The sequence below is a fragment of the Taudactylus pleione genome, unplaced genomic scaffold (genome assembly GCF_031769625.1).
Source record: "Taudactylus pleione unplaced genomic scaffold, aTauple2 ptg000155l, whole genome shotgun sequence".
NCBI lineage: Eukaryota > Metazoa > Chordata > Amphibia > Anura > Myobatrachidae > Taudactylus > Taudactylus pleione.
This window is the reverse complement of record NW_028284557.1, coordinates 7,540,652-7,565,970: the sequence shown is the minus strand read 5'-3', so window position 1 is coordinate 7,565,970 and position 25,319 is coordinate 7,540,652. Positions and strand designations below refer to the sequence as shown.

General features: G+C 45.0%; 1 protein-coding gene across 1 annotated transcript in view; it reads right to left on the bottom strand.

Moving 5' to 3' along the window:
• THRA (thyroid hormone receptor alpha) overlaps positions 1–25,319 on the bottom strand; it is a 155,149-nt gene that overhangs the window by 23,640 nt on the left and 106,190 nt on the right. Inside the window, exon 3 of the mRNA XM_088474734.1 lies at positions 10,910–10,971. Within this exon, the coding sequence (XP_088330860.1) occupies positions 10,910–10,971 (62 nt within the window). The remainder of the gene's footprint in view (positions 1–10,909; positions 10,972–25,319) is intronic.

The window sequence follows — 25,319 nt, the reverse complement described above, 5'->3', positions numbered from 1 at the left end:
GGCGCAAATCCGTCTCGGTGCATCTTTAGATGCACCACCGGACGCAAAATCAAAACCTGCACAAGCCCTATGGCCTGGTGCAGTTTCTCTAGCTGAGAATGGAATAGAAAGAGGAGACTCCCCTCATACCTGGGTGAACCAACATTTACAGATGCAATCATGGGTGTGATGGGGCACGTAGTGCCCTCCCACCCTTAAAAAGAAAATGTCTGTTTTACGTAGTGCAGGGTAATACTGTCTGGTAAATCAAAGGTGATCACCAGACAATAAGCTACAAGTGGATCACATCATTTGAAAGTTTCCAGTGTCACTATGGGGGTGAGAGGGCGCACAGTGCCCTACCCCAACAGACGTAAAACGCAAATTTTGCATAGCACAGGGTAACACTGTCCGGTGATCACCAGACAATAACTAATAGGGGGGCAGATTTTTTGAAAGAGGGGATGTCAGGTTGGGGGGAGACCTTCCCCAATCCCTGGACTCCATGCTTTTTCTTCAATGTAGTGAATTTGCCTGGTGATCGCACTGATCACCAGGTAGTAACTTTTATGGGGTCACCGAGTTCAAAAGAGGGGATCCCTTCTTTCAAACAAGGGGTCCTCCATCTTTGTAGGTGCCAGGGTTGGGGAGATAGAGGGAGTTAAACTACCTCCCCTCATATTCTGATTTCTTTTCATTTTACAAAACTGTGCCCAGAACCTTTTTTATGTGCCAGCAGGCTCCCTCCATGCGGATGACAGGTGGGACTTGTCACCCACACTTTGAGCCTGAATCTGAGTTGCACGCAGCAGTGGTTATTAGTGGTCGTCCATCTGCGACTTAATGCAAATGCTGATACAAACGCCTTCCCTTGTGTACATGCGTTCAGCCGAAGGTGCATGGTCTGAGGGCCTGATTCATTACCGATCGTACTGCGATTACGCACACAATTGATTGTTGTCTTCTGCGCATGCATCGCAGTGCGCGAACTGGCCACTACGATCGGGATTGCGATCGCAGTGACTACGCAGACCCATTGCAGAGTGATTGACAGGAAGTGCCATTTGTGGGTGGTGATGGTGGGGGGTGGTCGGAGAAACGCAGGTGTGCCAGTGCGTTTGAACACTGTTGCGGGGGCGTGCATAAGTTATCCACTGCGATGCCGTACGCAGCCTGAGCACTCACAGCATGTGATGAAGTTAGCAATTCCTGAGTAAGGTCAGAGCTTGTGCAAGTGTACGTGAGGCTTCGATGGTACTCGATTGTACCGATGGTTTTGCAGTCTTGCTAAACATTACGGATGTGTGTAAGGTAAAGTGGGCGTCCTTATGTTGTGCTGCGACGGCATAGTGACTGCAATAGATTAGCATACTATTGCAAAATAGACTGCATGCCTAATTGCTATTGCAATCGCAGTTGCGATCGGTAGTGAATTAGTCCCTGAGACGTCCACTTTTAGTGTCTGTGCATGCACTAATGCCAATTGGTGCATCCTTATACGCCACCATCGAAACTTGCACCTGTACTATGGCGGGCGTAGTTTCTTCATCAGAATGGTCTCATATGTCTGTGGCTGTGCATCTGTGTATGCAACCATTTGTCTCTTGACATGCCCGCGACACTCCTATAACACGCTCACTGAGGGGCATATTCAATTAGGAGCAGGGTTTTTCATTTTTTGAGTGCTGGGAGGTTTATTTTTGCGCACCTCCAGAGCACGACCAATTTTTACGTAAAATCCATATTTTTAGGAAAAATGGTTGGGAAATAGTCTGGGACCCCAGCGGCACCACCCTCCTAATGACTAATTAAGCAATTGGAAGTTTCCAATTAGCTCAATTAGTCAGTAAATACTCACCTTCCGAAGCGCTGTCTTCTCCCTCCAACGTCAGGATCCGGTCTCCTGCAGCAGCGATGTGTGGAAGTATGTTGTGTCAGTATGTGTGAGTAAGTATGTGTAAGTGATTGTGTGTGTGACCCCCGTGTGTGTGTGAGCCCTCCCGGAGGCAGCTGCAGGGAGAACTACATCTCCCAGCAGCCCCCTGGCCTGCCAGCAGCCCCCTCGACTTCCAGCAGCCCCCTCCCCAGTGCAAATATGGAGGGTAGATGACCGGGAGCCATGGAGACCAACGGACCGGTAAGTAGGTCTTTTTTTTTTTTTCTTGAACTGTGGGGTTTTCAGTGCTGAAAACACTTGTGCATTTATTAAAAATTGAATACCGTGGGTATCGGGAGCGTGCATACCCACTGTATTCCACAATTGGGCGCGAGGCCCGCGTGATTTTTTGCTGAGAAAACCTCGCTCCCAATTGTATATGGCCCTGAATAGGCCATTTTTGCATGCATCACTAGCCACCTCCCAGTCATTGCCCAGGAACGCCCATCACTTTTCCACATTTCTGATACTGTTCTCAATCGCAACAGTGCCTAAGTGCTTACACTCTGTGTAATGCATACGCCGTATACGTTTTTAGAAATTTTGGCGCTTGTATAGTTGCAAAAAGTTGCTAAACTACGTGGACATCAGTATTGCGTGCGGCTCAGAATCAGGCCCTTTAGGTGTATATGCAGATGACGACTCCCACTCCTCATCCACATTGAAAAGGTAAACAAAAGATGTGGAGCTACTTGTACTTCATTATAAATTTGTATTAATAACACTGTCAGGACACTATTCTCTTTTTTATCATCCAATTATTATTATTTTGATTATAAATAGGGTAACGCCAATTTAGCATTTACTAATAATATTGTCACGCAGCATCTCTATCCTATTGTTAGGCATCACTGCACAAACTTGTATACTAGACATAGGGCCGGATGCACTAAGCATCGCATTCGTGATGCGGTACATCCCGTCTGTCTTTGGGTACATACCGCGGTTCATTACTGCGGGATATAACTAGAATATCACAAAGGACAGCACTCCCAAAAGAGCTGTCCTTTGCGATGGCTCTGGAGAGAGGGACTCCTAGGTTTAACACCCAGAAGTTCCTCTGGCATCCTTCTGCGCATGCGGAGTAGGACACTGGCCGCGGGGGGTGATGGGAGGGTTCCGATCGGATCCCTCCCAAGGGGAAGCGCCCAATAAGAACCCCCTAGGCTTCTATTGGGTAACACTACCGTCAGGTGGCGTTACCCACTGGGACGAAGCTGCTTTGTACATATGGGTAATGTGGTAAAAAACCCCAAAACTGCATTTTCTGGGGTTTTACCGCATTTTCCCCAATAGTACATCCAGCCCATGGACACTATTACTTTTGAGCTGGAAGCATCTTACGTCACACTTTACATACACACGAAAGCATACTATTTGTGAATACTTCTTTTTATGTATATATTTTGTGCTCAAATGTGCCCAACTATAAAAGAGACTCACAGTGAGGACAGTCTGAGGAAGTATAGAGTGGGTTACTTAAGCAGCAGAAGGAGTTGAGGGAAGGATTACATAAGACAGTAGGAGGTTATTAGGTGGGTAACATGACAGTAGGATGAGTTAAGGTGCGTACACACTGGGCGATAAAGTGGACGACTGAACGATAACGATATCGTTATCGTTCAGTCGTCCACTTTATAATTTTTAACCCCAAAAAGATGAACGATAACGATGACGCGCGTTCCCGCGGGTCGTTCGTCATTATCGTTCATCGGGCTGACATGCAGGCCAACCTGACGATCTCGTCAGGTTGCTGCATGTCAGGGAATGGAGGAGAGAGCCCGGCGCTGAACGATATCGTTAATGATATCGTTCAGCGGCTGTGCTCAATGTCATGAACGACATTGAGCACAGCCTGCCGGGGACAACACTACACGATATCGCTCAGGGAGCATATCGTGTAGTGTGTACCCACCATTATATGGTGGTTACAGGAAAGTAGGAGGAATTATTGGAAAGGTCACCTGACACTGAAGGAGGAGTTATACATCACAGAGTGTTATCAGAAAGTCAGCATGGCAGTAAGAGGAGTTATACGATGACAGAAGAAGGAGTTATTGGGAGGGTTACAGGACAGAAGGAGAAGTTATAGTGATAGTTACATGACACAGAAGGAAAATTTATAGGAAGTGCTACATGACAGAAGGAGGTGTTATAATGATAGTTACATGACACAGAAGGAAGAGTTATAGGGAGGGTTACATGACAGAAGGAGAAGTTATAGGGCGAACTACATGACAGAAGGAGGAGTTATGTGGATAGTTACATGACACAGACGGAGGAGTTATATGGATAGTTACATGGCACAGCAGGAGGAGTTATTGGGAGGGTTACAGGACAGAAGGAGAAGTTATAGGGAGAGCTACATGACAGAAGGAGGAGTTATATGGATAGTTACATGACACAGACGGAGGAGTTATATGGTTAGTTACATGGCACAGCAGGAGGAGTTATAGGGAGGGTTACATGACAGTAGGAGGAGTTATAGGTATAGTTACATGGCACAGAAGGAGGAGTTGTAGGGAGGGTTACAAGATCGTAGGAGGAGTTATAGTGATAGTTACATGAAACAGAAGGAGGCGTTATAGGGGCAGTAGGAGGAGTTATAGGGAGGGTTACTTTGCACAGTAGAAATTAGAATGAGAGTTCTGGTAAGAACTTACCTTTGTTAATTCTCTTTCTTCGAAGTCCATAGGGTCCACCAGGAGACCTTGGGATGTAGGTGATGGAACTGAATCCGGGCAACACGCAGTTAAGGCTTTCAGCTCCCAGGATGCACTGGGTCCACTCTCCCTATACCCCGCCCCTGAGCCAGAGGTGCCTCAGTTCGTAACAAGCCAAAGGCCAGAGGAGGATAAGAGAGAAGGAAGACTGGTACACTCAAGAATCACATTCTAACACAGAAGGAGATGGAAAACCGGGGACCAGCAACATAGCCCATATGAAGCGGGTGCCCTGTGGATTCTATGTACTTCAAAGAAAGAGAGTTAACAAAGGTAAGTTCTTACCATAACTCTCATTTTCTTCTTCAGGGTCCATAGGCTCTACAGGGAGACCTTGGGGATGTCCCAAAGCTGTCCTTTTAAGGGTGGGGACGCTCCTGCGCTGAGAAGAGAATCCGGCACCCAAAGGAAGCATCCTGAGAGGCGAAGGTATCAAAGGCATAGAACCTTAGAAAGGTCTGGACAGAAGACCACGTGGTTGCCTTATACAGCTGAACAGCCAAGGCGCCACGGCGAGCTGTCCACGAGTGACCCACAGACAAGTAGAATGAGCATTAACAGAAGTTGGAACATGCAGGTCCGCCTGCGAGAAAGCTTCTGAAATAGTCATACAAAGCCATCTAGCCAATGTTTGTTTGTTGGCTGGCCAACCCTTCATGTGAAAACCATAGAGCACAAATAAGGAGTCTGATTACCGAAGGGAACTGGTACAGTCCACATAAATCCTGAGGACGTGGACCACTTCCAAGGAGGCCTCACCTGCCGAGAGGTCTGGTGATTGAAAGGGCGGTACTATAATCTCCTGATTAATATGGAAACTAGAAACAACTTTAGTAAGGAACTCAGGGGGCGATTCAGACCCGCTCGCTGGGCTGCATTCGCTTGTAGCTGGCCGATTGTTGCAAACTGCGCATGTGTAAAAGACGCAGTGCGCTTGCGTGAAGCAGTCACAGTGGTCGGGAGACGATCCCTCTCAGCATACAGCCAGCCCGCTAGTTTGAGTGACAGAACGGGCCGTTTGTGTGTGGTGACAGGGGAAGGACAAATGAAACAGGGATGTGGATGTGCGAACGCAGGCGTGTCAGTGCGTTTTTACACCATTATAAGGGCGTACATAATTAAGATGCAGCGGCAGCAAAGATGTCATACGAGTGAAATAAAGACAGCAGCACTCGCAGCGCTTGCGGTAGGCTAGGGTCTACCTCATGCACTGGGTGCTGCTTCGATGTCGCCCGATGGTACCAATGTTCTTATACACTTCCTGGATATGACGTCTGAAAGTGGACGTCTTTTGTCCAGGCTAGTGGGCGTCTAACTTCACCCGGCGATCGCACGTTAAGACATAAGGTTCGTCCTGATGTCTTAGTGTGCGATCGTGGCATTTACATCCTGGCCATCCTTTCGGCTGCGAGCGAGCGGGTCTGAATGAGCTCCTCAGGGCGAGTGCGAAGCACAGCCTTGTCCTGGTGAAATATCAGAAAGGGAGAATGCGAGGCGAGCGCTTCCAATTCTGACCCCCTCCTGGCAGATGCAATAGCCAGAAGAAAAAGAGTCTTAGCTGTTAACCACTTAAATTTCACCAAATCTAGTGGTTCAAATGGAGGACCCTTGAGGGCCCAAAGAACTGCTGCCAAATCCCAAGAAGCCACTGGGGGACAAAGGGAGGTTGAATCCGGAGGACAACCTGGAGGAAGGTGTGGATATCCGGGAGCAGAGCAATTCTACGTTGGAACCACACAGACAGTGTCCAATCTAGCTTGAAGGAATGCCAGGGCACTGGAAATCCGAAACACCTGAGGTTGTACTCTCTAGTACGATACTTCCGGAAATATTTTTAATGCTACACTCTGTGGTAGATCCTTGCAGAAGCAGGCTTACGCGCTCTAAGCATAGTGTTGATGACAGAGCTAGAGAATCCTTTGGACCTTAGGAGGAATGTCTCAAGAGCCACGCCATCAAAGACAGACAATCCAGGTCCGGGTAAAAGCAAGGACCCTGAGAAAACAGGTCCAGATGTTGAGGTAGCAAACTGAAGAGGTACGCAAACTGGAAGGTCCACTTCACTGACAATGCGTCTACAAAGGTTGCTTCGGTATATCTTGTTCTGGACCCGTACACAGGCAGTTTGTGATTGTGTCGGTAGGCCATGAGGTCCACCTCTGGGAGACCCCATCTGTTCACTAGGAGTTGAAAAACCTCTTGGTGAAGCGACCATTCCACAGGATGCACGTCGTGATGGCTGAGGAAGTCTGCTTTCCAATTGAGAACTCCCGGAATGAATACTGCCGAAATGGCCGGTATGTGACCCTCGGCCCATGTCAGAATGCAGGACACCTCTGTCATTGCTGCCTGACTTTGAGTACCTCTTTGATGGTTGATGTAAGCCACTGTTGTGGCAATGTCGTACTGAACCTGTACAGGTTTTCCGTGAAGTATGTGCTGGGCCAGGTTGGAGGCCCTGTAGACAGCTTGAAGTTCCAATATGTTGATTGGCAGGGTTGATTCGACTGATGACCAACAGTCCTAAAAGGAGTGCGGACCGGTCACTGCACCCCAGCTCTGGAGACTGACATCCGTTGTCAGGATTACCCAGTCCGGGTTCCAAAAGGGGTTACCCTTGGTTAAATGAGATGTCTGTAGCCACCAAGATAGAGACAGACGCACCTCTGGAGAGACCACCATCGTCTGATCTTTGATCCGATGAGGTAACCTGTTCCACCTGGAGAGGTTCAGCCTTTGCAAAGGTCTGGAATGGAACTGAGCATATTCCACCATGTCAAAGGTGGACACCATGGATCCCAGAACCTGCATTGCTAGGTGGATCGGCACTCGGCGACTGTGGAGACATCTGCGCACTCGTAGTTGAAGTGTGGAGATCTTGTCTGATGTCAGAAAGATTCTTTGATCCTGAGAATCCAGCAGGGCTCCCAAATGAATCATTGTCTGTGAGGGATTCAGGGAGGACTTTTTCCAGTTGATTAGCCATCCGTGCTTGTGCAGGAAAGCCATGGTTAACTGCATATGGTGGTGAAGCACTTCTGGGGATCCTGCTAGGAGCAGGAAGTTGTCCAGATATGGTAACAGTCGGACACCCTGACCACGTAGGTGGGCCGCCATGATAGCCATAATTTTGGTAAACACCCGTGGAGCTGTGCAGAGCCTGAAATTGGAAGTGTTGTCGTATAGCAAACCGGAGATATCGCTGATGTGAGGGCGCTATAGGTACCTGTATGTACGTGTCCTGAATATCCAGAGATACCATGAAGTCCCTCGGCTTCACAGCTAGGATGAGTACCCTGAGGAATTTGTTAAAGGATTTGAGGTTGAGGATAGGCCGATGAGACCCATTCGGCTTCTGAACTAGAAAGAGAGTAGAATAATAACCAGTCCCTCGCTGAGGTAGTGGGACTGGCACAATTCCCCCTGATTGCAGCAAGGACTTTATTGTTAGGCCTTGTTCAGGTCTGAAAGAGGGTCTGTGTAGAAACTGGTGTGGAGGCCGTATTAAAAATGAGAGGGCGTACCCGTGAGAGACCACTTCTCTAACCCAAGCATCCGTGGTGGGTGAACTGAAGAAGTTGGCCTCCCACTCTGGGATATCCTAGAGGGAGGCCTGTCCCCTCAGGCTGAGGGTTTATCCTCGGATTTTGAAGCAGGGCGTCTAGTGTTCCTGGTCTGCTTGGTCCTGGGTTTGGCGGCCCTAGTGGAACCCGACTGCCTAGGAAAGGACTAACCTTTAGGCTTTCCCGGAGGACGAAAGGACATTAATGATGTAGTCCGAGGCCTAATAGAAGTAGTTGCTGAAGGCAGAAATATAGTTTCTGATGCTGCCCATGTGGTTACTAACTTGTCAAGGTCTGAGCCAAACAAGATCTCCCCATTGTAGGGTAACCCTTCTAGGCCTTTCTTGAAATCCGCATCTGCCTTCCATGAGCGAAGCCACAGGGTACGGCGGGCAGACACAGCCGCGGCCGAGACTCTGGAGGTTAGGAGACTGGCTACAATGTCACTTTTCCAATATAGGAAGCTGCATCTCGAATGTAAGCAACAAAAGACATCTGATCCCTAGACGCATCTGAGGGAAAAAAGTCTTCAAGTGTGTCAGCCCAGCTCTCTATAGCTTTAGCCACCCATGTAATAGCCATGGTTGGACGGGCAACATCCCCTGAAAGAGAGTATATCGATTTCAGGCAAGCTTCCACTTTCCTATCCGTAGGATCCTTCAAGGATGTAACTGTAGGACTAGGCAACTTAGCGCTTTTAATTAAACGCGTAACATGTGAATCCACTGCAGGGGGAGTTTCCCATTTTGCACAATGAGCCACAGGAAAAAGGGTAACATGAGGTCAGACATTTTTGTGGTTGAAACCTCTTACCTGGCGATAGCCAGGCTGCAGTCCTGTCTTCTGCTATTTGATCCAATAGAGGAAATTCTGCTGAAGCCACTTTCTGTTGTTTAAACAGACGGTGCTTGGATTTAGGGGCTGGTTCTTCATCTTCTTTTAATAAGATGGATCTGACAGCTCGTACCAAGGCAGGAATATTAATTTTTGACCGACTCTCATCCTCCTCCAGGGGGGAGTCAGTATCTTCTGCCTCCTCAGATGATAATTCAGAATGTGAGAGTTGTGTGGACTGTGACAATAACACAGGATGCTTAGAGGGCTTACTGGGTAAGGGCTTCTTACCTTTGAACACGGTTTGAAAGGCATTAGATGTAGCCATTAGACTCTCCACAGAGTTAGAGAGTCCGTCTACCCATGGTGGGGGCACAGGAGGCCTGTATCCCCTGAACCTGTTGTGGCCACCCCAAAGGGGGAATTACAGACTGCTGTGATAACCACAAAGGGGGAATGACAGCCGGAACCGCCAGGTGGTCCACATGTACAGGCGCTGGGTTGTTTGATGGGCCTACTGACTATATTACTACATAACCCATCTCAAATCATCCTCACTTAAGCCTGCAGCACATTTGCCTGATAGCAGTATGGGTGCAGATACCTGTTTGTTACTCTTGCTTTTGCTAGAGATAGCTGCAGCGTAAGATGGCACACAATTTGGCACTGGGTATAAAGCAACCACCATGTATATAGGATACTAGTAGGAATGCAATATACTGGTCCTGTCTTATGCTTAGGTGAGCTGCAGGAGCACGCAGCCCAAATATGGCACAGTGCAACGACCAACTGTACAAACAAATACTTAGTTCTATATATGTGAGGTAAGGAAAACCCCTGAATACACCTGTATGTTAGGGCAAAGTCAAAAAAAAAAGGGAAAGACAGGCAGCGCTAGCATTAGTCACATACAATGCAGAAATAAAATATAACTGCAAACTGGCACTACAATTAACTACACAGACTCAGTGTCTGATAGGCAATAGTGCTACATACGCTGACACTGAGGAGAGGTATGTGCGGGGACCGGACCACGCGTTGTCCTGCGAGAGCTGCGACTGCACAATGAAGAAAATGGCCGCCGGAGACCTCAGAGGGGGCGTCGCCAGAGAATGAGAGCAGCTCAGGGAAGCCAGACCGCAGTGGAAAGGCGTGCTGAGCTGAGGGGAAAAGCCGCTTAAACAGGGAAGCTGTCTCCCCTGGCCGATTATTAACCCCTGGGACGCTGGTTTCCCTCACCAAATTGTCTCTGGTGGTCCAGTGGAGCGCGATGGCCGGAGCCTGTGTCCACACTCAGCCACCTTCGGTCTGTCCCGAGACTGGAGGTATCGACTGCCATAACGTGCGGGTCACCGGCGACCCGCCTTACATGTCCCCTGATGTCTGGCTACCGCTGACCACCGGAACGCCCACCCAGATCCCCACATAAGTACTGGCGTTGCGGCACCGGAGGGGTGATGGAGCGGCAGCGCAGATGTCCCACGGACAGTCTGCTGCTGCGCGCTCTAGTTGTAAAGATAATAAAGAAAATCATAAAAAGAAATAAGCTTTAGGGGCTGCCTAAACAGCCCCCCCTGCGAAATGATGACCCGACCAGCCAGGTACCAACGAAACTGAGGTGCCTCTGGCTCGGGGGTAGGGTATAGGGAGAGTGGACCCAGTACATCCTGGGAGCTGAAAGCTTTAACTGCGTGGTACCCCGGATTCAGTGCCATCACCTACACCCGAAGGTCTCCCTGTGGATACTATGGACCCTGAAGAAGAAAGGGAGTTTAACATGATATACAGTAACAAGAACAATTGTAAAATAGGTTAAGACAATAGGCACCAAAGCAGATAAACTCCACATACCACCCATATCACTCACCACCTACCTGACATGCCGCTTTTTCCCATACATTGGCTGTTCTTTCTTTTTCGCTTCCCATCCGGCCACCTGCATACGTAGAGAGACAGCATGAAAAAGAAGTCAAATTATGAGAAGAGGCAGAAAAGTAAAAAATAATTCACTTGCCCTAAGGAGCACTTTGTACCCACACATTCTGGGAAAGAGACTGCTACTCTGGAATCTTGTTTGTCACATGAATATGCAGGTATTAAACACCTTACCAAGCAGGACACCACCTCACACACCCACATGTTTGAAAACACACACCGCCTTGAACTTAAATGCAGTGGATTACTATTTTGTGTCACTGTGTCACTCACTGACTAAATATATATTAATGTTTCAAACTGCAGAAGGAGGGGCGTACTCACACATCTTCATTTGGAATATTAAATTAATTATTTGCGGAGAATCTCTTGATATAACACCATCTTTAGAATGCTGTGTGACACATATCTGCTCAAACACTTAACATAGAATCAGGAGATACGAGATTACACATGCTTGTCTATATAATATAGACTCGCTCACTCGCTGCCTGCTAAACATGGCCACAGTTTGTCTTCTCCCCCAGCCAGCAGGGACAGCAAATGAAGCCAGCGGCCCTATTCCACAAAGAGATGTCATGAGGCAGGAGATACATGGGTGGGGGGGTCATATCATGAGGCTGGAGACACAAAGGGGCATAATGAGACTAGAGAGACACAGGGGGGGCTTGAGGCTGCAGAGAACATTGAGGATTGAGGTTAGTGAGACACAGGGGGGTGAGGCTATATGGCAGCCACACTAGCTAGCGACCTGGCGAGTGACGGGTCAAAAATACTAGTCATATATAATAATTAAAGGCATGTGTCTTGTATTTGGAGATAGGATTAGTACAATACTCCAATATGCACCAATATTATAGTCTATACCTAGTATGGAGAAGAAGGATTTCCCCCATTTGAAATTGAATCCCAAAATGGTATTCACCTAAAATTTTGAAAATTCTGATTGAAATACAGCTAAAGCAGAACAGTGGCACACTGAAGCTACGCAGATTAGACACCCCCAAAGGCCGACAACATGTTCATCTCTGTTCTCTCTGTCAGCCTGGAGACAGAGAAAATGACTGCAGTTTTTATATATATTCCTCATTCGTGTAACAGTAAGGGGGACAGGTAATGTGCTCTGTACATTCCTTCTGTCTGTTATTCTGCAGTGGCAATTACATGTGTGGTCTATGGAATTTTTCTACAGTATGCACTGTGGAATCGAGTGGGATGAGGAATAATGTTTTTTTTCTATACATCTATTCAGCCTGTAGAAATGTGCTTTAAGGGAAAAAAATTACATTCATATGTATTCTAACTGCGTCAACCCACAGTGGAAGAGGCAGAATACATCATATAGAAATGAGTTCTCTTTGTCTGAGTCTTCCAGAAAGTGATATACATTTTTTTATGTCATCCAGTAGTGGGAGGAGGAGGACACATAATATACACTTGTACTGTATCAGTACTTGTGTACTTTATGGACTCATTGCAAAGAGAACCCAATGAATGTTTTAAATGGTATTTGTGTACTTTACGTACACAAGTACCAAAAGTTGTCCCCACCTAAGAAGAAAGTTGTCCCCTTGTGGGCATGCTGCGCTCGTCACACTTCAGGCTCGGTGGCTCACTACGCTCGCCACAAGGTTATGTTCCCCCTCTGTGTCCACTTGGATGGTAGGGAATGACGCTGGACACTGGCTGATGACGTCAGGGTCCTCTCCGTGAAGGGGATTTAGACATTACCATGATTGATAATAATAATGAGTGTAGAACACTTGGGTTCTCTCTGCAATGAATCCGTAAAGTACACAAGCGCCTATATATATATATATATATATATATATATATATATATATATTTTAGAGATGTGTAGGCTCGGATTAGTTCGGATTTTCCAGCCAAATTCTGATTTTTCCCAGCAACAATCGGGTCTCAGAAAGAGGCAAAACATCATCTTTCATGGACATGCATCATCATTCCTGATGTTTTCCCTCTTTCTGAGACCCGGTTTTGGCAGGAAAAATCCGAATTTGACGGGAAAATCCGAACTAATCCGAGCCTGCACATCCCTAATATATGTACATATACACACACGCATACACATGTGTGTGGAGAGAGAGAGAGAGAGAGAGAGAGAGAGAGAGAGAGAGAGATACTGAACAAACACTACTCCAGGTCCATAAAGACTTTCAAAGCTGTATAAAGATCAAAGTTTCAGAGCAGATGCTTTTTCATCAGGATCTGCATCTGTTTTGAATGTTGCTCTTTATAAAGGCTTTACGAACCTAGAGTGGCATTTGTTTAGTATCTGCATTTTAATTTCCGACAGCAGCCACTACCCCCATAGGTTTCTATGAGGGATACAATGCTGTCGGAAATACCACGTGCCTCTAAAGATGACGTTGTGCTGCTGTAGCCTATGGGCTACAGATCGCGGTCACTTCGTTCCAAGCACATTGCCTTTCGGACCCCGTTTCTACAGGAGCTCTGTGACACATTTGGCAGATATGATTGTATACTGCAATGCAATCATGGGTGCCAATATCGCGGCCAAATTACACTGTGCATGTGATCATTGATAAATGGGCCCCTTAGTGAGCTTCAGCCTGTTGTCCTTCGTGAATGTGAACAGACTTGGCGGCACTCAGGGATTTGAACGTTGGTAAAGAAGGTGTTGCTGTTGTTTATGTTCAAATCCTTGAGTGCCGCCATTAGGAGATGAGTGGTTCGGTTTTGGCTTGGCTCTTTCCGCCAAGTTTGAACCACTGAACAAGGCAAAACGTCATCTTTCATGGACAAAGACGAGGTTTTGTCCATCAAAGATGACGTTTTGCCTCGTACTGAGATACAAACTTGACAGGAAAATCTGCGCCAAAACCAAACAACGCATGTGCACACACGTGCCCTGTTAGCTCAGTTTCTAATATAGCAGTACAAGCGTAATATATATTTCCTCTCTTTACTTCAAAGGAAATATAAGAATTACACACATAATATGTTCATGTCACCCACCAGTGGGAGGTTCAGAACATGAGTTATATAAACGTCCTCTCTCTGCGCCAGCTGACAGTGACAGAAATAAAACACATCATATATACTTCCCCTGATCATGTCACCCAGTAGTGGCAGAAGCTGTACACGTGTGATTTACACCTCCACTAGTGGGTTGAGTAGAATGCATAAGATATATTTCCGCAGTCTACTTGGAACAATTGAACGATAACGATATCATTATCGTTCACACTTTCAGCAAGTGAGTATGCGAAAAACGACCAGCGATGCGCGCTCCCGCTTGTCATTTACGATATCCACCAGTCGGCTGTACAAGTAGCCCAATCTGGGGATATTGTGATTGATGCCATGCCCGACGATGACGATATCGCCGCATACACGCGTCGTGTAGTGTGTATGCAGCGTTAGTCATCCAGCAGGGGGAGCACAGCATTAAACAGGTTTAATATTATCATGGATTTAGACAGCTATTTCAACAGAACAGAAACCTTTACAAATCCTGTGATACCTTCGAATACCAAATTTTCCCTCCATGACAGATGTTATCAGGCTGAAAGAAATACAACAGTGAAATAAATATATAACTCTAGCATCAAGATTTCATGAATGTCCTCTTGCTCCTTTATTGGGGTTATGTAGTGGTTAAACAAGTATGGTCTGTTTGGTTCTTTATGGAGTTTTCAAAGACAGGAATGTTATTTTTGGAAGTCGACATAGGGTACTGATTGCAGAGGATCCATGCCAGGTTTGCCATAAACAACTTTGATTTCCACCAGATGCAGGGAAAATCAAACCAGAGATAAACTTGCACAGATGAGAGGAAGGGAGAGGGAGAGAGGGCTGTCAACAGAGCGAGTAGCCCACCTCCTTGTACTTTGTCTAAAGCAAAAACAGAAGGATATACATAGCAATGCATGAACAAAGGAAGGAGAGGTGGAATGTAGAGAACAAATAAGAAATACAGTCAGCTAAAAACTGGCTACATATAAGAAAGACTAAATGTGAAGAACAAGGAAGGGAGCACAAAAATGAGTTATAGAAAAGGACAAGAGATAAGCAAGGGAGCAAGAGAGGTAATGAGACTTGACATACAGGAAGCCAGTGATAAGGTAGAAAGATAAACGGGTCAGCAGATAAAAGACATACTATATAGCTAAAGATTGGTGAAAGAGAGCAAAGGTGAAACAGATAAACAAAATCATAATACAATCATTGCACACTGTACTTGTTCTCACAGTCTTCATGGCTGAATTAGCTCAATTGCAGCCTGAGCAACCTCTAGTACTTCTACTGCACACCGCATGCAGCAAAGTCTGCCAGAGAAGGTGTGACTAGGGCACAAGCCAATGACAGATCACAAGAGCATCCCAAATCTCATCCCCTGTTATTAGCAAGGCAAGGCGCTCCTCCACATGTGCACCTGGCTGTCACAATCAGCATCAGTAGGCCATAGCAACTGCAGCTTAGCAACATAAAAATAGGACCAGTGAGAGATCTGGGACTGTAGACATATTGTATACTAAACTGTTTCTTCTATGCCCTTGTTTTTTTATATACTGCTCCCTGTACTTTCAGTATAACTAAATTTTACACGCACACGCGCAGATGAACATTTAACCTGCATTCAGATTTCTATATCTAGAAATATTCAAATGCACATGTCCACACAGGTGTTCTACAGAGGCCGTTGCTATTGTAAAGGTCAAATTGCACCTCTATGTCTTTATGGTTAATAGTAATATAAAAGAGGTCTGTAGAGGGAAGTATAGAGAGCTGTAGGGAGCCATATAGGCTCAGGCTGGGTGCAGAGACTTTCAGTTATGCGGAACTAACAATGTCTAGCATGCTATATGGCAGGGAGTGGCTCCAGTAGAATTGCCTTGTTTTGTGTGAAGATAAACAGTATATACATTAGCACGTTCACACATAACATATCAAAGGTTGCATGGGGTAATACCGATTCTTTTATTGTTCACATAAAGATTAAGCCAGTAGGATCATAAGTACCTCCTGTCTGTGACACTGGGACAGGTTTTATGAAACCTTACTAATGTGTCACCCAGTGGAAACAAGGTAAAGTCTTATAGCAGCCATTTGTCTGTTTCACCTTATGGGTGGTGTCACATGGAAAGTGCTTGAACACTGCATTTTCTTAGCTATAAAAGTGCAGTGTTTATTATTTATTTATTTACTACCAGTTATTTATATAGCGCACACATATTCCACAGCGCTTTACAGAGAATAGTTGGCCATTCACATCAGTCCCTGCCCGAGTGGAGCTTACAATCTATGGCCCTCATTCAGACCCACTCGCGAGCGGCTGTCCGCTCGCAATTGGGTCGATGGTTTGCACTGCACATGCGCACGACGGAGGGAGCCTTTCCTTCGCTCGTAGTGTCTCATCAAAGGGGGCGTGTTGTCGATGTTGACTGACAGCACGCCCCCTTTGGTGTGCGTGCCGGGGGCGTGCCTGCCAGACGGAGGCGTCCCACTGACATCACTTGTGGTTGAAAAACTCAACCACAGGCTTCTGCTCGCAGTGGCGATGGTCGCGACCATTGCGACCATCATCCTGCACACTCGTATATGCTGTGGGTGGTGACCCACAGCTATACGAGCGTCCAGTAGGACGCTCCATATTAATGGAGGTGGGCCCTGATTCAGAGCGAGCGCTCTGGTCAGAGTGTCCGGCTCTGAATCAGGGCCTATATTCCCTATCACATGCGCACAATTAACCTACCAGCATACTTTTGGAGTGTGGAAGGAAACCAGAGCACCTGGAGGAAACCCACGCAAGCACAGGGAGAATATACAAACTCCGCACAGTTAGGGCCGTGGTGGGAATTGAACCCACGACCTCAGTGCTGTGAGGCAGTAACGCTAACCATTACACCGTCTGTGCTGCCCCGTTTATAAGAGCTCAATTGCCACATTAATGTAATTTGAATTAAAAAGGAAACGGTCCTCCCAGTCATGCAAGAGCAATTAAGTGCTGAAGACCATGGACTGGACTATATCACAGTTGGTAATGAGCGGTGCACTCCTCATCTACCACAGGAACGATTGAGCTTTTATGAACGCAATGCTTTTCTAGCTGCAAAAGTGCAGCGGTGAGGAGTTCCTATATGTCATCATTCTATGGTGGGAGGGATATCATGTTCCCTAACTTTCAAAGGTTGTGTAACCCAATGATGCAAATAATTCCACTTCTTGTATCTCTCCGTCATTTTTAGGTGTGTGGAACAGTACCCCATTTATTCATAATATTTATGTGCTGACTATCTTTTTGGAGGAAAATGATCCCAAAAATAGATTAGCTCTTTTCTGTCACCTTGTGGTCGGTAGCTAAATATCAGAATTGATCATTAGTGGTCTTGTATCCTTCAGTCATTTTGTAGTCTGAATCCATATTCATAAATATGTAGCCATCAATTCACTAAAAGCATTGTGCCTCATACCTCAGTGATGTTTATTATTGCTATAGGCTACTTCCAGTGTGTGTAGCTGACAGCTCCACTTTCATTGTAAGAGTAACATATTGCACGATTGCCTGCTTTGTGGCACCTTCCTATAGGAGGAGTATACCCTATATTCTACAGCTCACCTACTGTCCCCTCAACAAGGGTGAGTATAACCACAACAAGCTTACAGCTACAAACTTAAACTTTCTTGTACTGTCTGAGGGCCAATATGATGCAATTATGCCTGCACTGCAGGGGTTACGTTTACAGTGGACACCTCAGTGAAGATTTATATCTGCAGAATTCCCCCCCCCTTAGTCCAGCCCTCCCTCTCCTCAGCCCCCCCACTGGTAAAGTACATGCTGTACCAGACAGGGGCCTGGGCAAACTGCCAGCTCCTGAGGTCTTCCCAGTTCATGGCTTCAGGCCAAGGCCTGCATCCCGACACCTGAAATATCCCCCTGGTGACAGGGAGGGGACAAGCACGAGAGAGGAGAGGCAGTCACGGGACAGGGAGCCTGGGGATAAACATCCGCCTCCTGTCTGACCTCAAAGGGCAAACAGTTAGCTTAACTTTCCCTTGTCTCAAACAACTTTTTATGTTTGAAGATTGTCAGCTCTTTGTCCTACATCCCATGTAATGGCATGGTCTTGGAAAAAAATTGGGGATACAGAAAAAGAAAACAAACTTAAGCAGGACATGACATCACTCTGAACTTGAAATTGGAAACTAGGCATTCCAGTGTGTATAGGCTACACATTAAAATCTGTAAATTCTGGAGGTATGCTGTTTCACCCCTCTCCTTTCTCTATTCACACTCTAGGCAGTTAACCGATAAAAGTTTTCTGACACAATTTTCTGTATGGAGATCCCGGATTGGACTACAGTTTTTAGGCACAGAATGAGACTGTGCAGTGCCATTAATCATCCTGAAAGTCAAATAACATAATTACTAAAAAAATAAAAAAAGTAAAACATTTAGAGGCAAAGCCATCCAGTGTGTTACTACTGTCTGCTTTATTCCAATGGTGTCTGCTTGTATCCAACAAACCTGATATTGAATCCACTATTGCACAGTTTGGTAGCTAAAACTAGCAGACTATTTAGAGATTCCTATTGATCGACAGAAAAACATAACTACAGCCATTTATGTGCAGGGGGGAACCTCAATGCTAGGAGTGGGAAGTGCTACGATAGAGGTATAATATTACAATGCCATCCAGAGGTCAGATGCCATGAAAAATGGGGAAATTTGTTCCACAAACCTAAGCATCAAAATTTTAACGACCGTCTCTGAGTCCAGGTGACTACCATTATCTTATATATTAAATATAGCAGTACACTGAGCACAAAAGGAGAAAACAAACACATCCTCAATTAGTGCCCTAAACACATAAAATTTGGACGTTACCTAGAAATATCACTATAACACACAATAACTTCAATATACAGTATGTACACACATTAACAAAACTGCATATAACATACGTCTTATAGACTTGGCTATAGATAATTAACTAATACCAAAGCGCAACAGTCATAAATGCAGTAAACTTGTAACCTCAGAAATAAACATAACCTTGTCACACCCTATAAAACAGCAGTCACACACACATCAGTCACACAACCTCCATGTTCTGTAAAAGCTATAAGTGGATTACTGTCCCTGCACAGCCTGGTACAATTTGTGTATGTTTGTTCATTGATAGGGCACAGGCTCAGCATATATAGCCGGATCATAATGCAAGAAATCCTATTTATACAAAATTTGATTACTCTATTTACATTCTACCTACTGAATTAAAGGGTCACTCTCACAATATAGGGGTCGATAAAATTACACACGATGCACTCGCAGGTGCGAGTCATAGCAGCAGCAGGCGCACTTGAAGGCAGCCCGAATTCGCATAAAAGTGCTCGCAGCCCCATAGGGCTCAGAGCAAAATTATAGGAATTCAGGCTTGGAGCTGGCCGCGAGGGGTGTGAGATGTGGTGCCATTGCCAGCATTTTAACGCTGTTGCAACGGCAACTCACACCCTTCGCGAGTTGGATTGAGCCCTTAGTGTTTCAATTCTGTTTATATTACAACATAAGACAAACACTGTCTCTATTTTGTATCTTTTTCCTCAGTGTGAATGCCTTATCACTTTTCAATGCCTTGCAAACTAGGAAGTATTATTATTATGCTTTATTTATATGGCGCCACAAAGGGCCTGCAGCGCCTTACAAAGTACAAAAACAAGGAAAAAGTTACTTACAGTACAAAACATTGCAGGACATGGACAAGGTTTATAAACATTGCTGCATCAGCAATCATAATACTCAAATAAGTAGCAGGGCGGCAGAACCCAATGGTTTAGTGCCATTGTAGGCAGTGGGGAGGAGATGATGGTATAAGTACGAGAAAGAAAAACACAAGAGAGAAGAGGGCCCTGCTCGTGAGAGCTTACAGTTTAAAGGGGGGGGGGCAGACAGACAGGGGTGACACATAAGGGAGAGAAAGTGAGCAAGGCAGTGACGTGCGGTGAGGTCAATGGACGGGGAGGCTCACAAGGAGAAGGGTCTGAGTGCTGGGAGCCTCTCATCCCCTACTCACTGTAACTCTCCCCTCACTACACTAAGCTTCAGTGTCTACTGATTCTCCTACCTGCATCATTGTGTCTTCTCTCACTACTGCTGACTGAGCTCCGATCTCTAAACACTGCAGTGCACTTCCTAGTCACATGACACATCCAAGGTGTCCATCAGTGCTCAATGCACGCCCCCATACTCAGAGGCATGCCTCCATTAGGTCTCTTTCTGGGGCTCTGCAAGCAGTGTCTGACTATACAGAAGCGAGGCTGAGCTGCCTCATCTATCATCTCCTTGCAGTCCCAGGGAGCTCCACAAAGCTGGTGAGTGTTAACTATAATAATGATTACAATAAACAAGATGTTTCTAAGTTATATATATATTCTTTGTATATTCTAATCATTTTTATATCAAATCTCTGGAGTATGACAGGGCCTACCTACCCTGACTGCACGTCCCTGGAGCAAGGAGCATGGAGAAGTGGGTTAGGATGAGAGCTGGACAGCTTTGATAGAGAAGTGGATCTTGAAAGCACATTTTGAAGTTTTGTAGTCGAGGTGGAGAGTCTGAGAAAAATGGGGAGAGAGTTCCAGAGGTAAGGAGCAGCAATAGCAAAAGCTTGGAGGTGGGAGTGAGAGTAAGTAATCAGTTGGCAGGAGAGCCAGCATTCATGTGTGGAGCAAAGTGGGCGGGAAGGAATGTGAAGGGATGTAAGGTCAGATATATAAATAGGATTGGGTGAGGGCTTTGTAAGTGAATGTGAGACGTTTGAATTGGGTTCTAAAGGGCAAGGAGAGCCAATTTAGGGCTAATAGAGGGGAGGCAGATGTAGTGCATTTGGAAAGGAAGATGAGCTGGGCAGTAGCACTGACGATAGATTGTAGTGGAGATAGGTGGGAGTAAGGGAGGCCAGATAAGAGGAGGTTTATAGGAGTCCAGTCTGGAGATGACCATTGGAGATGAAGATCCTAGTTGCCTCCAGGGTTAGAAAGGATCTGATCCTGGAGATATTTTGCAGTTGAAAACTGCAGGACTGCGAAAGGTATTGAGTGTGTGGTTTGAAGGAGAGGGAGGAGTCAGAGATAACTCCAACAAAGTGCATTTGCGGGCTAGAGGAGATGGTGGTGCTGTTAATAGACAAATAAATCAAAACATAATAGATAAAGAAAATATACCTTACTATTAGATTTGTCCATAGCCTAGTTACCCAACATCAGGGTAATGGAGTGACCTAGGAAGTTGTGACGGCTGTGTCTCTTGGAAAGACAGTATAGACCTCTGCACAGCAACAATTTATCAAATTAAATAAACATAAAAAACATCACAAACCTGATATGTTATATGATTTTGCAACACAGATTACAGGACTCTACCCTATTAATAAAAGTGTAGCCCATGACGACATCAGTCTGGCCATTTGTAGTTTCTGCTATTTGATAACAGGCTTGATGGTCATAAACCATCTATGATAACGGCATTTAAAGACATTAAGTTCATATTAATAATATTAATATTTGTTTTAGGGATTTTAAGGACAGAGATATTCCCTCTGAGAAAACATAATGAATAAAAAGGTCAGAGCCTCTTCTCCACCCATTTATCGGTCACAATCTAGGTCCCCATCTCTTATCCAAAACAGGCAAACGTGTAGTTGCAAGATAAAATTGTGGTCTCCTTCTCACATGCTCATGGAACATCACAACATGGGACAATGATACACAAATACATACTTGTTTTTTAGGGAGGATACAAAGTTACATAAAATTGTTAAAGAAAGTTTAAATGAAGGGCGTTGCACAGAATGTCTGCATGTAGTTAAAGAGTCAATGTATACTGACTGAAAGTATCTGCAGTAAGAGCTTATTCAGAAGTGTGTATAAAGTATACAAATTAACTAAAGACCAGCACCTTAAGACTTTTTTAGGTGTTTTTAACATGTTTTCTGTGTATTGCGATTTTACCAATACAATCAGCAGTTGAAAAAATAGGTCATACCATGTACTATGTTGAAAATCAATGGTAAGAACAACACCATTAGCTCGTATTTGCTACATTTCTAGTTTGTTTTCATGTATTTATTAATGTTTGAAAAATGAAACCATTCTAGATATGCCCAAGTAACCAAGGGATCTATAGAGCAATAATAATAATAAGCAGGGGATCTATGCAGGGAATATATGGGATAATAATAGTAGTGGTAAGCAGGGAATTTGTGGGGTGCAGGACAGAGTGGGGGTGGGGGCGGACTTATGCCAGGTCTGATACACCAGTAAATAAAATAAAGTAATAAATACATTAATCAAAGCCTGCCAATGCTAGGCATTCTGGTTAGTTGAGAATATAGATTGTAAGCTTGCGAGCAGGGCCCTCTTACCCTTATGCATGTCTTTTACGTATGTCTTGTATGTATGTATGTGTGTATGCATGTCTTTTACAACCAAGTAAAATGTTAATGTTGATTCAAATTGCAAAGCACAACGGAATCTGCTGCGCTATATAAGAAACTGTTAATAAATAAATAATAAATAAATATAGGAGATGTGCGTAAGGGCATTATAAAAAGTGATGAATTGTGGTTGAAAAGGTATACCAAAAAATCAATAGCATGGGTTAAAGAAAGAAGGTACACATGGAATAGATTAATGTTACAAAAAAAGATTAAGACATGTAATAAGAGATTAAAGCATAACTAAGGACACTATAATAATTTTTCTTTTATTTGTATACAATACATACTGTACATTTCATTTGGTATTGTACACAAAAGTCATCAATAACAGAGAGTCCCTACCTAACTGACCTAATAATACAATACAGTGTGTAACATTTGAGGGGACAAAATGACCTGTCCAAAGTAAAAAGTTGGCAACATTTGGACTCAAATCCAGCCTCCAACGAGTCTTTGGGTCAATTTTTTTTAAGACAAAATACAATACCCTTAAAACCTCTAAATAAACCTTATTATATGCATGCAACAGGCGTGAGTGGCAGAGTAGCAAAAAAGAAGAAAAGCAATGTGTCTCTTCTGCCTGTTCTGCCCCAGGCATACTTCTGACAAATGGAACATCACACAGCATTTTAAATCTGTCTGAGTCATACAGACTACTACCATTTCATTTGACGTTGTGGGCGGTGACAGACCAATCTCTGTTTGCGGCACTATACCTCCGCCTCTCTCACTGACGATTCTTCTGTTGCTAGCTAAACAGGAGGAAGATCCATGCTGGCAAAGAATCCCTATTTATATGTGAGCAAGGGATTTCCCTTCGCACACAACAAAATGCAGTGCCAAGCCTAGGGTTTATACAGATTACAGGGCAGAAGTGGTGCCAACCTTCTCTAATGCACTCACTGCTCTTCCTACATTTACAAACAAAATACAAATAGCGCCTGTTGCAGCACTGGTCTCTTGTTACATGACCAATGGGCACAATACAGGTACGGAACAGGCAGCAACAGAGACTTAATTAGATAGTTCAGTTCCACTAGATTTGCTGCATATTTAATTAGCGTTTCCGTTTCTGCTGACTCTGCAGTTAATTTCCTGCAGTCTGATCAAATTTGCTGATATTTTTTTGTTTGCTGTAAAATAATGCCCTTTTAGTCATGTTATTATAAAAGGCATGCCTACAAAACTTTTCTAACTACACCACCAAGCCTGTATGTGTAATTCATGTTGTTTGTATATTAACCTACAGTTAAAAAAGTATAGATTGAGAATTTTCATAACATAAATGTAGAATTCTTCCTGCACAGCTCTGCTTTTAAAGAGAATAATCTGATGCAAAAAGAAATAGTTCATTCTCTAACAGAAACCATTTGCTGCTCATATCCTGGGCGTGTAGTTGTGATTTGAAGGATCCATGGATAATTCAGCATATAGCACAGTGTATGTCTACGGTCACCAGGACAGGTGGGGGGAGAGGGAATAAAGAAATTTAGCACTCATTAACCCATTAAGCACTCTGGGAGAATTTGGAGCTTGAGTGATACAATTCTAAGATAAAATATCACATATAAGATACTCTATTTCACAATAGATATGCAATATGAGTAAACAGTGGATCATGTTTTCTGTGACAGAGATAACTATCGTTATACAATTATTACCTGTCTATAACTACTAAGTGGGATCATATACAATTAAACTATACAGTGGGGGTGAATCAGAGGTGGGCGCAGTTGCAGACGCTACTGCATCTTTACTCTAATGTGTTGACAAAGGGCGTCCTATGGAGACGCCCACCGGCTGCAGTGTGATTCTGCTTATGTACGTACAAAGAAGCACTATTAGGACACCATCAGACATTACACCTGCCGGTGGCAGGCACAGAATGACACTCTGCTGCTGTGGTCAGTCAGACAGTGAAACGGCATCTTTAGCCGCAGTTGCTGACACCGACATGCCCACCACACGCCCACGGCTGGTAACCACCTTCCCAGTTGCCAACCAGAAACTCCAATCTTAATTGCATGGATCTCAAAACTGCATGCATCTCTGGGCATTGGTTCAGCTGCGGACGCATTTGCTATTGCAGCTGCTAACATGGTAGCAGCTGCGATAGCACCAGTATGGTAATGCAGCAGGAGCCGTGCATTACTGAACCGAGCTGGGTCCTTGGACGCAACATGGGATCATCTGCGTTTCCATCATCTGGCTGAGTGACCATGGGGTCAAGCAAGCCGGCCGCCGCAGATAAGTAAAAGAGACAAGGAAATCTTTGTCAGCCAATAGAGATCCTGGCCTCTCCACTACCCCCAACTATGGCGACACGCCTCTGTTTTGGAAAAAGGAGGCCGTTGCCTCCCCCTCCCCGCACAGAAATATCAGCAGACTGTCAATCACTGACAGTCTGCTACAGGACTGAGTGCGAGATCGCAGACCCGTACTGCACATGCGCGGTAAGGGTCAGACGAATGGGCAGATTCCTGATAATCGGGAATCTGCATGAACCCTGTCAGGCCGCTGTGCGTTAACCATCTCGGTGCATGTGACGGATGGTTTCCCTGCGTCCAACACTGATTCACCCCTAGTGTTTTGGAGTGCTTAAGCATTAGGCATCAGGGAAAGTTCTCCTTGCTTTGTGACATGTTTATCACCTCTGCCTGTGGCTTTTGAGAAAAAGACCATCTTGATGCACACAAGGCTACAGTATTTACTCTGAATTATGGGTGGATTAAGGATGTTTCTTATGCTTAATGAGACAAAATCACACCAAAAATAACAACAAAACAGAATTGCTTAAACGGATGAGATAGTTAAATAGTGTAATTGAAGGTGTCAGCTACCTCGCTCACCAGTACAGTATTTCAAA